Here is an 11,635-nt window from a genome sequence, read left to right as displayed (position 1 = left end):
GAGATGTACCTAACTACTACTGAGGTAGCACACAGCTCATTAACTGTATTAACTACTACTGAGGTAGCACACAGCTCATTATACTGTATTAACTACTACTGAGGTAACACACAGCTCATTATACTGTATTAACTACTACTGAGTAACACACAGCTCATATCTATACTGTATTAACTACTACTGAGGTAGCACACAGCTCATTATACTGTTTAACTACTACTGAGGTAACACACAGCTCATTATACTGTATTAACTACACAACGAGGTAAACACACAGCTCATTATACTGTATTAACTTACTACCGAGGTAACACACAGCTCAATATACTGTATTAACTGCTACTGTGGTAGCACACAGCTCATTATACTGTATTAACTACTACGAGTAGCACACAGCTCATTATACTGTATTAACTACTACTGAGGTAGCACACAGCTCATTATACTGTATTAACTACTACTGAGGTAGCACACACAGCTCATTATACTGTATTATAAACTGTGGGTCCCTGCCCTGAATGTTGATTGGCTGACAGCCATTGTATATCAACCGACTATACCACGGGTATGACAAAAACATTTTATTTTTATGCTCTAATTACATTGATAACCAGTTTAATAGCAATAAGGGTTTGTGATATATGGCCCATATTACCACGGCTAAGGCTGTTTCTAGTACTCTGCGTTGCGTCGTACTTAAGAACAGCCCTTAACCGTGGTATATATGGCCATTACCACGCCCCCTCGTGACTTATTGCTTAAGTATATACTTTATATGCATTGTCTTAGCAAGCTCTTTGGCAGCAAGCTAATGTTTTTTTTCTTTGCTGTAATATTTAGCTATCTTAGCCAACGTTAGCCTAGCTAGCTAGCATCAAGTGTAGGAGTTATAAAAATGACCGTAAAAACAGCTCTAGCTAAGTTTAGAAGTAAGACTGATGATTATTTTTTACTGAGAATTACTTTTAAATGCTTTGAAATCTAGCAAAGATTTTCTGTAACTAGCTCCTTGTGTACTTCCGCGCTGAAAAGAGATGGCCGCCTCCGCTTCGCGTTCCTTGGAAAATATGCAGTATTTTGTTTTTTTATGTGTTATTTCTTACATCGGTACCCCAGTAATCTTAGGTTTCATTACATACAGTCGGGAGAACTACTGAATATACGATTAACGTCAACTCATCATCGTTCCTACCAGGAATATGACTTCCCGAAACGGATCCAGTGTGTTTTGCCTTCCACCCAATACAATGGATCTGATCCCAGCCGGCGAACCCTGTGCGACGCCGAAAAAGGGGCAAACGAGGCGTCTCGTGGTCAGGCTTCGGAGACGGGCACATCGCGCTCCACTCCCTAGCATACTACTCGCCATGTCCAGTCTCTTGACAATAAAAGTTGATGAAATCCGAGCACGGGTAGCATTCCAGAGAGACATCAGGGATTGCAACGTGCTCTGCTTCACGGAAACATGGCTAACTCAAGGGACGCTAACGGAGTCGGTGCAGCCAGCTGGTTCTTCATGCATCGCGCCGACAGAAAACAAACATCTTTCCGTAAGAAGAGGGGGGGGGTATGCCTTATGATTAACGAGAAGTGGTGTTCATCATTAACAACACACAGGAACTCAAGTCATTCTGTTCACCTGATCTAGAACTCCTCACAATCAAATGTCGACCGCATTATCTACCAAGGGAATTCTCTTCAATCATAATCACAGCCGTAATACTCCCCCCAAGCAGACACATCGATGGCCCTAACGAACTATCTGACTCTTTGATAAACTGGAAACCACACACCCTGAGGCTGCATTCATCGTAGCTGGGATTTAACAAGGCTAATCTAAAAAAAAACTCCCTAAATTCTATCAGCATATCGATTGTGCTACCAGGGCTGGGAAAACCCTAGATCATTGTTATACTAATTTCCGCGACGCATATAAGGCCCTCCCCCGCCCCCCTTTCGGAAAAGCTGACCACGACTCCATTTTGTTGATTCCAGCCTAACAAACAGAAACTCAAACAACAAGCTCCCCGCGCTCAGGTCTGTTCAACGCTGGTCGACCAATCTGAATCCACGCTTCAAGACTGCTTCGATCACGCGGATTGGAATATGTTCCGCATCGCGTCCAACAAACAATATTGACGAATATGCTGATTCGGTGAGCGAGTTCATTAGGAAGTGCAATGACGATGTCGTACCCACAGCAACGATTAAAACATTCCCAAACCAGAAAACCGTGGATTGACGGCAGCATTCGCGTGAAACTGAAAGCGCGAACCACTGCTTTTAACCAGGGCAAGGTGACCGGAAGCATGACCGAATACAAACAGTGTAGCTATTCTCTCCGCAAGGCAATCAAACAGGCTAAGTCCCAGTACAGAGACAAAATCGAGTCGCAATTCAACAGCTCAGACACGAGGTATGGTGCAGGGTCTACAGTCAATCACGGATTACAAAAAGAAAACCAGCCCCGTCGCGGACCAGGATGTCTTGCTCCCAGACAGGCTAAACAACTTTTTTGCCCCGCTTTGAGGACAATACAGTGCCACTGACACGGCCCCCTACCAAAACCTGCGGCTCTCCTTCACTGCAGCCGAGGTGAGTAAAACATTTAAACGTGTTAACCCTCGCAGGCTGCAGGCCCAGACGGCATTCCCAGCCGCGTCCTCAGAGCATGCGCAGACCAGCTGGCTGGTGTGTTTACGGACATATTCAATCAATCCTTATCCCAGTCTGCTGTTTCCCACATGCTTCAACGAGGGCCACCATTGTTCCTGTTCCCAAGAAAGCTAAGGTAACTGAGCTTAAACGACTACCGCCCCGTAGCACTCACTTCCGTCATCATGAAGTGCTTTGAGAGACTAGTCAAGACCATATCACCTCCACCCTACCGGACACCCTAGACCCACTCCAATTTGCTTACCGACCCAAATAGGTCCACAGACGCACAATCGCAACCACACTGCACACTGCCCTAACCCATCTGGACAAGAGGAGAAGCCCAATCGTAGAATCGCTGTTCATCGGATACGAGCTCCAGCATGTAAACACCATAGTACCCTCCAAACACCTCCGTCATGCAAGCCGAGACCCTTTGGTCGTCGACCACCGCCTGTGCAACTGTGTCCTGGACTTCCTGACGCCGGGCCCCCCAGGTGCGTGAGGTAGAACAACAATCTCCAGCCCCGCTGATCCCTCAACTCACTGGGCCACACAAGGGCGATGCTCTGAGCCCTCTCCCTGTACTGCGCACCCTGTTCACCGACGACTGCGTGGCCATGCACGCCTCCGACTCATCATCAAGTTTGCGGCGGTGACCACTACAGTGAATAGCTTGAAACTTACCGACACAACGACGAGACGGCTACGGAGGAGGGAGTGAGCGCCTCGGAGTGTCTGTTACAGGAAAAATAACCTCACACTCAACGTCAGACAAAACAAAGAGAGATGATTGTGGACTTGCAGGAAACAGCAAGGGAGCCACCCCCCTATCCACAATCGACGGTCAGTAGTCGGAGAAGGTGGAAAGTTTTAAAGTTTCCTCGGTGTACACATCACGGACAAACTGATTGGCCACCCACACAGACAGCGTTGTCACAGAAGGCGCTAGCAGCGCCTCTTCAACCTCCAGGAGGCTGAAGAAATTCGCTGTGTCACCAAGACAGCACTCACAAACTTTCTACGACATAGCAACAATCGAGCAGCATCCTGGTCGCGGCTGTCATCACCCGCCCTGGTACGCAGCCAACCGCTCCGCCCACAAACCGTTAAGGACTCTCCAAGAGGGTAGTGAGTCTGCACGAACGCATCACCGGGCAAAACTACCTGCCCTCCAGGAGCGCCTACCACCACCCCCGATGTCACAGGCAGGCCAATAAAGATCAGTCAGACAACAACCACCAAGCCACTGCCTGTTTCACCCCGCTATTCATCACAGAGGGAGCGAGGTCAGTACAGGTCATCAAAGCAGGGGACCGATGAGACTGAAAAAACAGCTTCGTATCTCAAGGCCATCAGGACTGTTAAAACAGCACCACTTAACAAATAGCGGCCGCTGGCCAACATACTGACTCAACTCCAGCCACTCTAAAATGAAGTGCATGAAGATTATGTAAAAATTGTACCACTGCCACTGTTAAACAATGCCACACTAATCTATAATGTGTTTACTATTACCATACATACCATTCTCATATGTATCTGACACTGTACTCTATATCATCTACTGCCATCTTGCATCTTTATGTCGTAACTACATGTACACCTAGCCACTTGTAAACTATCCACTTTATTTACATACCCTACAAGTATCTCATCTCATATTAACATACCTACTCTATACCATCTACGCATCTTGCCATGGCCTTCTGACCACCACTTCATTCATATATCGTTTATGTACATACTCTTTATCCCTTTACCACTTTGTCTGTGTGTATAAGGTAGTAGGTTGTGAATTGTTAGTAGAATTACTGTTGGTTACTGCATATTGTCGGGAACTAGAAGCAACAAGCATTTCGCTTACACTCGCGATTAACATCTTGCTCCTAACCATGTGTTATGTGACTAATAAAATATGATTTGATTTTATCTTGTTCTGTCTGCTGCCCCTAGTGATACGTATTAGACTACTGATAGACCTATCACAAGAGCTTCGTGATACCGTATTAACTACTGAGTAGACCTATCACAGAGCTTTTAATTACCGTATAACTACGATAGACCTAATCACAGAGCTTGTTATCACCGGGTAATACCACCTACTGATAGACGTGATACACAGAGCTTGTATCATTACCGTATTAAATATGATAGACCTACTCAACAGAGCCTGCTACTATCGCTATACACTCACCTATAGACCTACTCACAGAGATGGTTATACCGATTAACTACTGATAGAGCCTATCACAGAGCTTGTCTTATACCGTATTAACTACTGATAGACCTATCACAGAGCTGTCTTTATACCGTATTAACTACTGATAGACCTATCACAAGAGCTTGTATACCGGTATTAACTACCTGATAGACTATCACAGAGCTTGTTATACCGTATTTAACTACTATAAGACCTGATCCACAGACGGGCATTGGTTACCATGATAAGACCTATCACCAGAGCGTTATGTTTAACTACTGATAGACAATAACACGAGCTTACTTTACGTACATTTACTCTGATAGGACCTATCAACAAGCTTTGTATATACACTTGGTATTACAACTGATGACAAATCCCACCAGAGCTTTTTACCGTTAGTACTACTTGATGACTACACAAGCTGATACCGTAACTACTGATAGACTTCACAGAGTGTTGTATACCCGTGATTAACATAATGACGGACCTCATCACAGAGCTTGTTAATACCGTATTAACTACCTGGATCAGACCGTATCACAGAGCCTGTTATACTTTAATTGAACTAGCTGATAGAACCTCATCCACAGAGAGCTTGTGTATTACCGTATTAACTATACATGACTAGACCTATACAGGCTTTTACCATTAACTTACTGCACTATCACAGAGCTTGTTAATACCGTATGAACTACTGAAGACCTATCACAGAGCTTTATACCGATATTCTGATAGACCATCGAGTTCTATTACATAACTACATAGCGATCACAGAGCTGTACGAACCTATACGGATAACAGTGGGTATGCATTCCCAAATGGCACCCTATTTTAGTACTTCTAGTGCCACTGGCCTCTCCCGTAGGAGCTCTGGTTAAAACTAGCTGCACTGTCCTTCCCGTCCAGGGGCTTCTGTTAACAAACTAGTGCCACTGTACTATCCCAATAGGGCTCTCTGCTTAAAAACTATCACACCACTCCGAATAGGGGCTCTGCGTTAAAACTAGGTGCATGCTATCCAATAGGGCTCTGGTTTAAAACTGTGCACTACTACCCAATAAGGCTCTGAGTTAAAACTGCGTGCATTGCTTATCCAATACGGCTCTGGTTGAAAACTAGAGGGACTACTTACCCAGAGATAGGGCCTCTCGGTTAAAACTAGTGCCCTGCACTACCCAATAGGTCTCTGGTTTAAAACGAGTGCCACTGCGCTATCCCAATAGGGCTCTGGTTAAGAACGTAGTGGCCACTGACACCCAATGAGGGCTCTGGTTAAAACCTAGGTGCACTATTACCCAATAGAGGCTCGGGTTAAAACTAAGTTGCACTGCTACCCCACTAGGGCTGCTGGTTAAAACGTAGCTGCACTGCTACCCAATAGGGCTCTGGTTAAAACTAAGTCGCACTGCATACCCATAGGGCATCTGGTTAAAACTAGTGCACTGCTACCCAAATAGGGCTCTGGTTAAAACTAGTGCAACGTATATAGAGGAAATGTGTGCCATTTCGGACAGAGCCCAGAAACTACTGCAATGGAGAGGCAATTCATTAGTTCAGCTCTCTCTATCCTCTGCTTCTCTCTCCCTCTGTTCTCTCTCTCTCTCTGCTCTCTCTCTATCGCTCTCTCTCACTTTCTCTTTACTGCTCTCTCTCTGCTCTCTTTCTTCATTATTTCACTTCTCTTTCTCTCTCTTTCTCTCTCTTTCTCTCTCTTGTTCTCTCGGTCTCTTTCTCCTCTTTCTCTCTCTTCTCTGTCTTTCTCTCTCTCTCTCTCTGCTCTTCTCTCTCTCTCTCTCTCTCTCTCCTCTTTCTGCTTCTTCTTCTCTCTCTTGCTCTTCTTCTTCTCTCTCTCTCTCTCTCTCTCTCCTCTCTCTCTTCTCTCTTCTCTCATCTCTCTCTCTTCTCTCTCTCTTCTCTTGCTCTCTCGTTTCTCTCCTCTTTTCTCTCTCTGTAATCTCTCTCTTTCTCTGTTTGCTCTTTCTCTCTCTCTCCTTTCTCTCTCTCTCTCCTTCTTCTCCTACTCTCTCTCTCTCTCTCTCTCTTTACTCATCTCTTTCTCTTATCTCTCTCGTCATCTCTCTCTTTCTCTCTCTTTCTCTTTCTCTCTCTGTCTCTCTCTCTCTCTCTCCCTCTCTCTCTCTCCCTCTCCCTCACTCCCCCTCCCTCCCTCTCTCTGTTCTCTAGGTACTGTATCAGCCGTCCCCAGTACAAGACGTCATGTGGGATATCTTCATTAGTTTCCTGCTGGAACTTTCTGTACAGCACACTAGGAGCAGGGAGGTAGGCATTTTATCGTCGTCTGTAGCTCTGTACATGTGGCAATGGGATCACCGCTCGTTGGGGGAACAGACTCCCATCTTTTATACTTGCTACATAGGTAATACAAGAGATATGCACACACCAAGACAAATGTTTCCACCACATTATAGCGTGTAGTACATGTTTAATGTGTCACAAATAAGAGGAATAACAGRTATTTGATTMTTATGTGTGTATTTTCAGTCTCCCACCCATCTCCCAGGAGGGGGCTCTTCAGATCCTAGGCTTCCAGCCTCCTTTTGAGGAGATCAAGTTTGGTCCCTTTACAGGCAACGCTACTCTGATGAGGTGCAGTACTCAGAAATACTTTTGAGTTTTCACATTAGAAACAAGATGCAGATTTTTAATTTATTTTTAAAAATCTTTTTGAACAGATGGTTCAGGCAAATCAATGACAATTTCCGTGTCCGAGGATGTTCCTATATTCTGTACAAACCCCACGGGAAACACAAGACAGCAGGAGAGACTGGTGAGTTTGTCTACTCTTCAGTCTTCTACCCTCTCTACTAACAAACTGGCTATGATGTAACAAGCTGGCCTCAGCTTGGCAATACAAAGAGTAAAATGTTTTCAAATGTCAGTCAATCCAGCAATTTGTGGCTTGGGGCTGGCCTTGATTTTAGTTTGTCATCCAGTTTGTCTGTTATATAAAGAAATAGCTTGGTTTGACAATGAAACTGAATAGATGAAAAAGCWTACAGTAGTACAGACTGTCTGCATGATTGTGTTTGACATTCAGTATATTTGAATTGAGTATTTGTCCTTCCTGTTCCAGCTGAGGGGGCGTTGTTGAAGTTGACCCAGGGCTTAAGAGATGAAACCATGGCCTACATTTACCACTGTCAGAACCACTACTTCTGTCCTGTGGGCTTCGAGGCCACACCTTTCAAAGCAGCCAAAGCCTACAGGTACATCTCTCTGATATCTCTGTGTGCATTTACTCTCTAACAGGTCATCGTTTAGGCCTAACTGTGGTAAAACTAGTGCACTACTACCCAATAGGGTTCTGGTTTAAAACTAGTGCACTATATAGGGGAATGTGGTGCCATTTCGGACAGAGCCAGAAACTCTGGCAAGTGGAGGAGGCATTTCAGTTCATGCTCTCTATCTCTCATCGTTCTCTCTCTCCTCTCCGCCTCTCTCTTCTCTTCTCTCTCTCTGCTCTCTTCTCTACTCTCTCTTCTCTCTCTCTCTCTCTCTCTCTCTTCTCTCTCGGTCTCTTCTCTCTCTCTCTCGTCTTCTTCTCTCTCTCCTCTCTCTCTCTCTTCGCTTCTCTCTCTCTCTCTCTCTCTCTCTCTCTCTCTCTCTCTCTCTCTCTCTCCTATCTCTTCTCTTCTCTCTCTCCTTCCTCTCTCTCTCTCTCTCCTCTTTCTCTCGCTCTCTCCTCTCTCTCTCTCTCTCTCTCTCTCTCTCTCTCTCTCTCTTTCTCTCTCTTCTCTTCTCTCTCTCATCTCTCTCTTCTCTCTCTCCTCTCTCTCTCTCTCTCTCTCTCTCTCTCTCTCTCTCTCTTCCCCCCCCCCTCTGTCTCTAGATACTGTATCAGCCCGTCCCCAGTAACAAGACGTCATTGGGATATCTTCATTAGTTTCCTGCTGGAACTTTCTGTACAGCACACTAGGACAGGAGGTAGGCATTTTATTGTCGTCCTGTAGCTCTGTACGTGTGGCAATGTTCTCCCGGTTGGCGCAGTGGTCTAGGGCACTAGCATCGCAGTGCTAGCCTGCGCCACCAGAGTCTCTGGGGTTCGCGCCCAGCTCTGTTCGCAGCCGGCCGCAACGCGGAGATTCCGTGGGGCGACGCACAATTGCCATTAGCGTCTGTCCGGGTTAGGGGGGGTTTGGCCGGTAGGGAGGGTTTGGCACGGTAGGGATATCCTTAGTTCATGTATTTAAAAAATGTAATAAAATGTATGCCACTCTACTGTACAGTCGGCTCTGATAAAAGCGTCTGCCTAAATGACTAAAATGTAAATGGAATGGGATCACCGCTCGTTGGGGAACAGACTCCCATCTTTATAAACTTGTTATATAGGTAATACAAGAGATATGCACACACAAGACAAATGTTGTCCCACCACATTTATAGCGTGTAGTACATGTTTTAATGTGTCCACAAATAAGAGGAATAACAGCTTATTTGATTTGTTATGTGTGTATTTCAGTCTCCCACCCATCTCCAGGAGGGGCTCTTCAGATCCGGCTTTCCAGCCTCCTTTTGAGGAGATCAAGTTTGGTCCCTTTACAGGCAACGCTACTCTGATGAGGTGCAGTACTCAGAAATACTTTTGAGTTTTCCACATTAGAAACAAGGGTGCACAGGCAAATGGCTATAGATTATTTTTAAATTTATTTTTTTTAAAATTCTTTGTGAAACAGATGGTTCAGGCCAAATCAATGACAATTTCCGTGTCCGAGGATGTTCCTATATTCTGTACAAACCCCACGGGAAACACCAAGACAGCAGGAGAGACTGGTGAGTTTGTCTACTCTCCTCTTTTCTACCCTCTCTACTAACAAACTGGCTATGATTGTAACAAGCTGGCCTCAGCTTGGCAATACAAAGAGTAAAATGTTTTCAAATGTCAGTCAATCCAGCAATTTGTGGCTTGGGGCTGGCCTTGATTCAGTTTTGTCTGTTATATAAAGAAATAGCTTGGTTTGACAATGAACTGAATAGATGAAAAAGCTTACAGTAGTACAGACTTCTGCATGATTGTGTTTGACATTCAGTATATTTGAATTGAGTATTTGTCCTTCCTGTTCCAGCTGAGGGGCGTTGTTGAAGTTGACCCAGGGCTTAAGAGATGAAACCATGGCCTACATTTACCACTGTCAGAACCACTACTTCTGTCCGTGGGCTTCGAGGCCACACCTTTCAAAGCAGCCAAAGCCTACAGGTACATCTCTCTGATATCTCTGTGTGCATTTACTCTCTAACAGGTCATCGTTTAGGCCTAACTGTGGATGTATTCATTACATTTTTATATTTCGATTACTTATCATTTTATCTTATTGTCAACCACGTAACTCCCGTGTCATCCACATAACTCCCGCTGTCATCCACGTAACTCCCGCTGTCATCTACGTAACTCCCGCTGTCAACCACGTCACTCCTGCTGTCAACCACGTAACTCCCGTTGTCATCCACGTAACTCCCGCTGTCAACCACGTAAGTCCCGCTGTCAACCACGTAACTCCCGCTGTCATCCACGTCAACTCCCGTTGTCATCCACGTAACTCCTGCTGTCAACCACATAACTCCCGCTGTCAACCACTTAACTCCCGCTGTCAACCACGTAAGTCCCGCTGTCAACCACGTAACTTCCCGCTGTCATCCACGTCACTCCCGTTGTCATCCACGTCACTCCCGCTGTCAACCACGTAACTCTTGTTGTCAAACACGTCACTCCCGCTGTCAACCACGTAACTCTTGCTGTCAACCACGTAACTCCCGCTGTCATCCACGTAACTCCGCTCTCAACCACGTAACTCCCGCTGTCATCCACATAACTCCCGCTGTCAACCACGTAACTCCCGCTGTCATCCACGTAACTCCCGCTGTCATCCACGTAACCTTGCCGTCAACCACGTAACTCCCGCTGTCAACCACGTAACTCCCGCTGTCAACCACGTAACTCCCGCTGTCATCCACGTAAACTCCCGCTGTCATCCACGTAACTCCCGCTGTCATCCACGTAACTCCCGCTGTCCTCCACGTAACTCCTGCTGTCATCCACGTAACTCCCGCTGTCATCCACGTAACTCCTGCTGTCATCCACGTAACTCCCGCTGTCAACCACATAACTCCCGGAATAACAAGCTATTTGATGTTATGTGTTTATTTTCAGTCCCCCACCCATCCACATAACTCCCGCTGTCATCCACGTAACTCCCGCTGTCATCACGTAACTCCTGCTGTCATCCACGTAACTCCCGCTGTCAACCACATAACTCCCGGAATAACAGCTATTTGATTGTTATGTGTTATTTTCAGTCTCCCACCCATCCACGTATCTTCCGCTGTCAACCACATTATTCCGCTGTCATCCACGTAACTCCCGCTGTCATCCACATTATTCCGCTGTCATCCACGTAACTCCCGCTGTCATCCACGTAACTTCTGCTGTCAACCACGTAACTCCTGCTGTCATCCACGTAACTTCCGCTGTCATCCACGTAACTCCCGCTGTCATCCACAACTTCTGCTGTCAACCACGTAACTTCTGCTGTCAACCACATAATTCCGCTGTCACCACGTAACTCTCCGCTGTCATCCACATAACTCCCGCTGTCATCCACGTAACTCCTGCTGTCATCCACGTAACTCTTGCTTCATCCACATAACTCCTGCTGTCATCCACATAACTCCTGCTGTCATCCACGTAACTCCTGCTGTCATCCACGTAACTCCTGCTGTCATCCACGTAACTCTCGCTGTCATCCACATAAACTTCTT

The 11,635-nt window shown here is 45.9% G+C and overlaps 1 protein-coding gene across 2 annotated transcripts in view; it reads left to right on the top strand.

Moving 5' to 3' along the window:
* LOC112072370 (basic immunoglobulin-like variable motif-containing protein) overlaps positions 1 to 11,635 on the top strand; it is a 26,788-nt gene that overhangs the window by 5,561 nt on the left and 9,592 nt on the right. For both annotated transcript variants that reach the window (XR_011476169.1, XM_024139782.2), the window contains exons 4-7: positions 7,046 to 7,141; positions 7,364 to 7,468; positions 7,555 to 7,649; positions 7,956 to 8,088. Coding sequence is in view for 1 of the 2 variants with exons in the window: in XM_024139782.2 (XP_023995550.1) it covers positions 7,046 to 7,141; positions 7,364 to 7,468; positions 7,555 to 7,649; positions 7,956 to 8,088 (429 nt within the window). In the remaining variant the exon portion in view is untranslated. The remainder of the gene's footprint in view (positions 1 to 7,045; positions 7,142 to 7,363; positions 7,469 to 7,554; positions 7,650 to 7,955; positions 8,089 to 11,635) is intronic.

The sequence above is a fragment of the Salvelinus sp. IW2-2015 genome, unplaced genomic scaffold, assembly GCF_002910315.2.
Source record: "Salvelinus sp. IW2-2015 unplaced genomic scaffold, ASM291031v2 Un_scaffold1904, whole genome shotgun sequence".
Classification (NCBI taxonomy): domain Eukaryota; kingdom Metazoa; phylum Chordata; class Actinopteri; order Salmoniformes; family Salmonidae; genus Salvelinus; species Salvelinus sp. IW2-2015.
The sequence above is the reverse complement of the archived record's forward strand: the minus strand, read 5'-3'. Positions and strand labels throughout refer to the sequence as shown.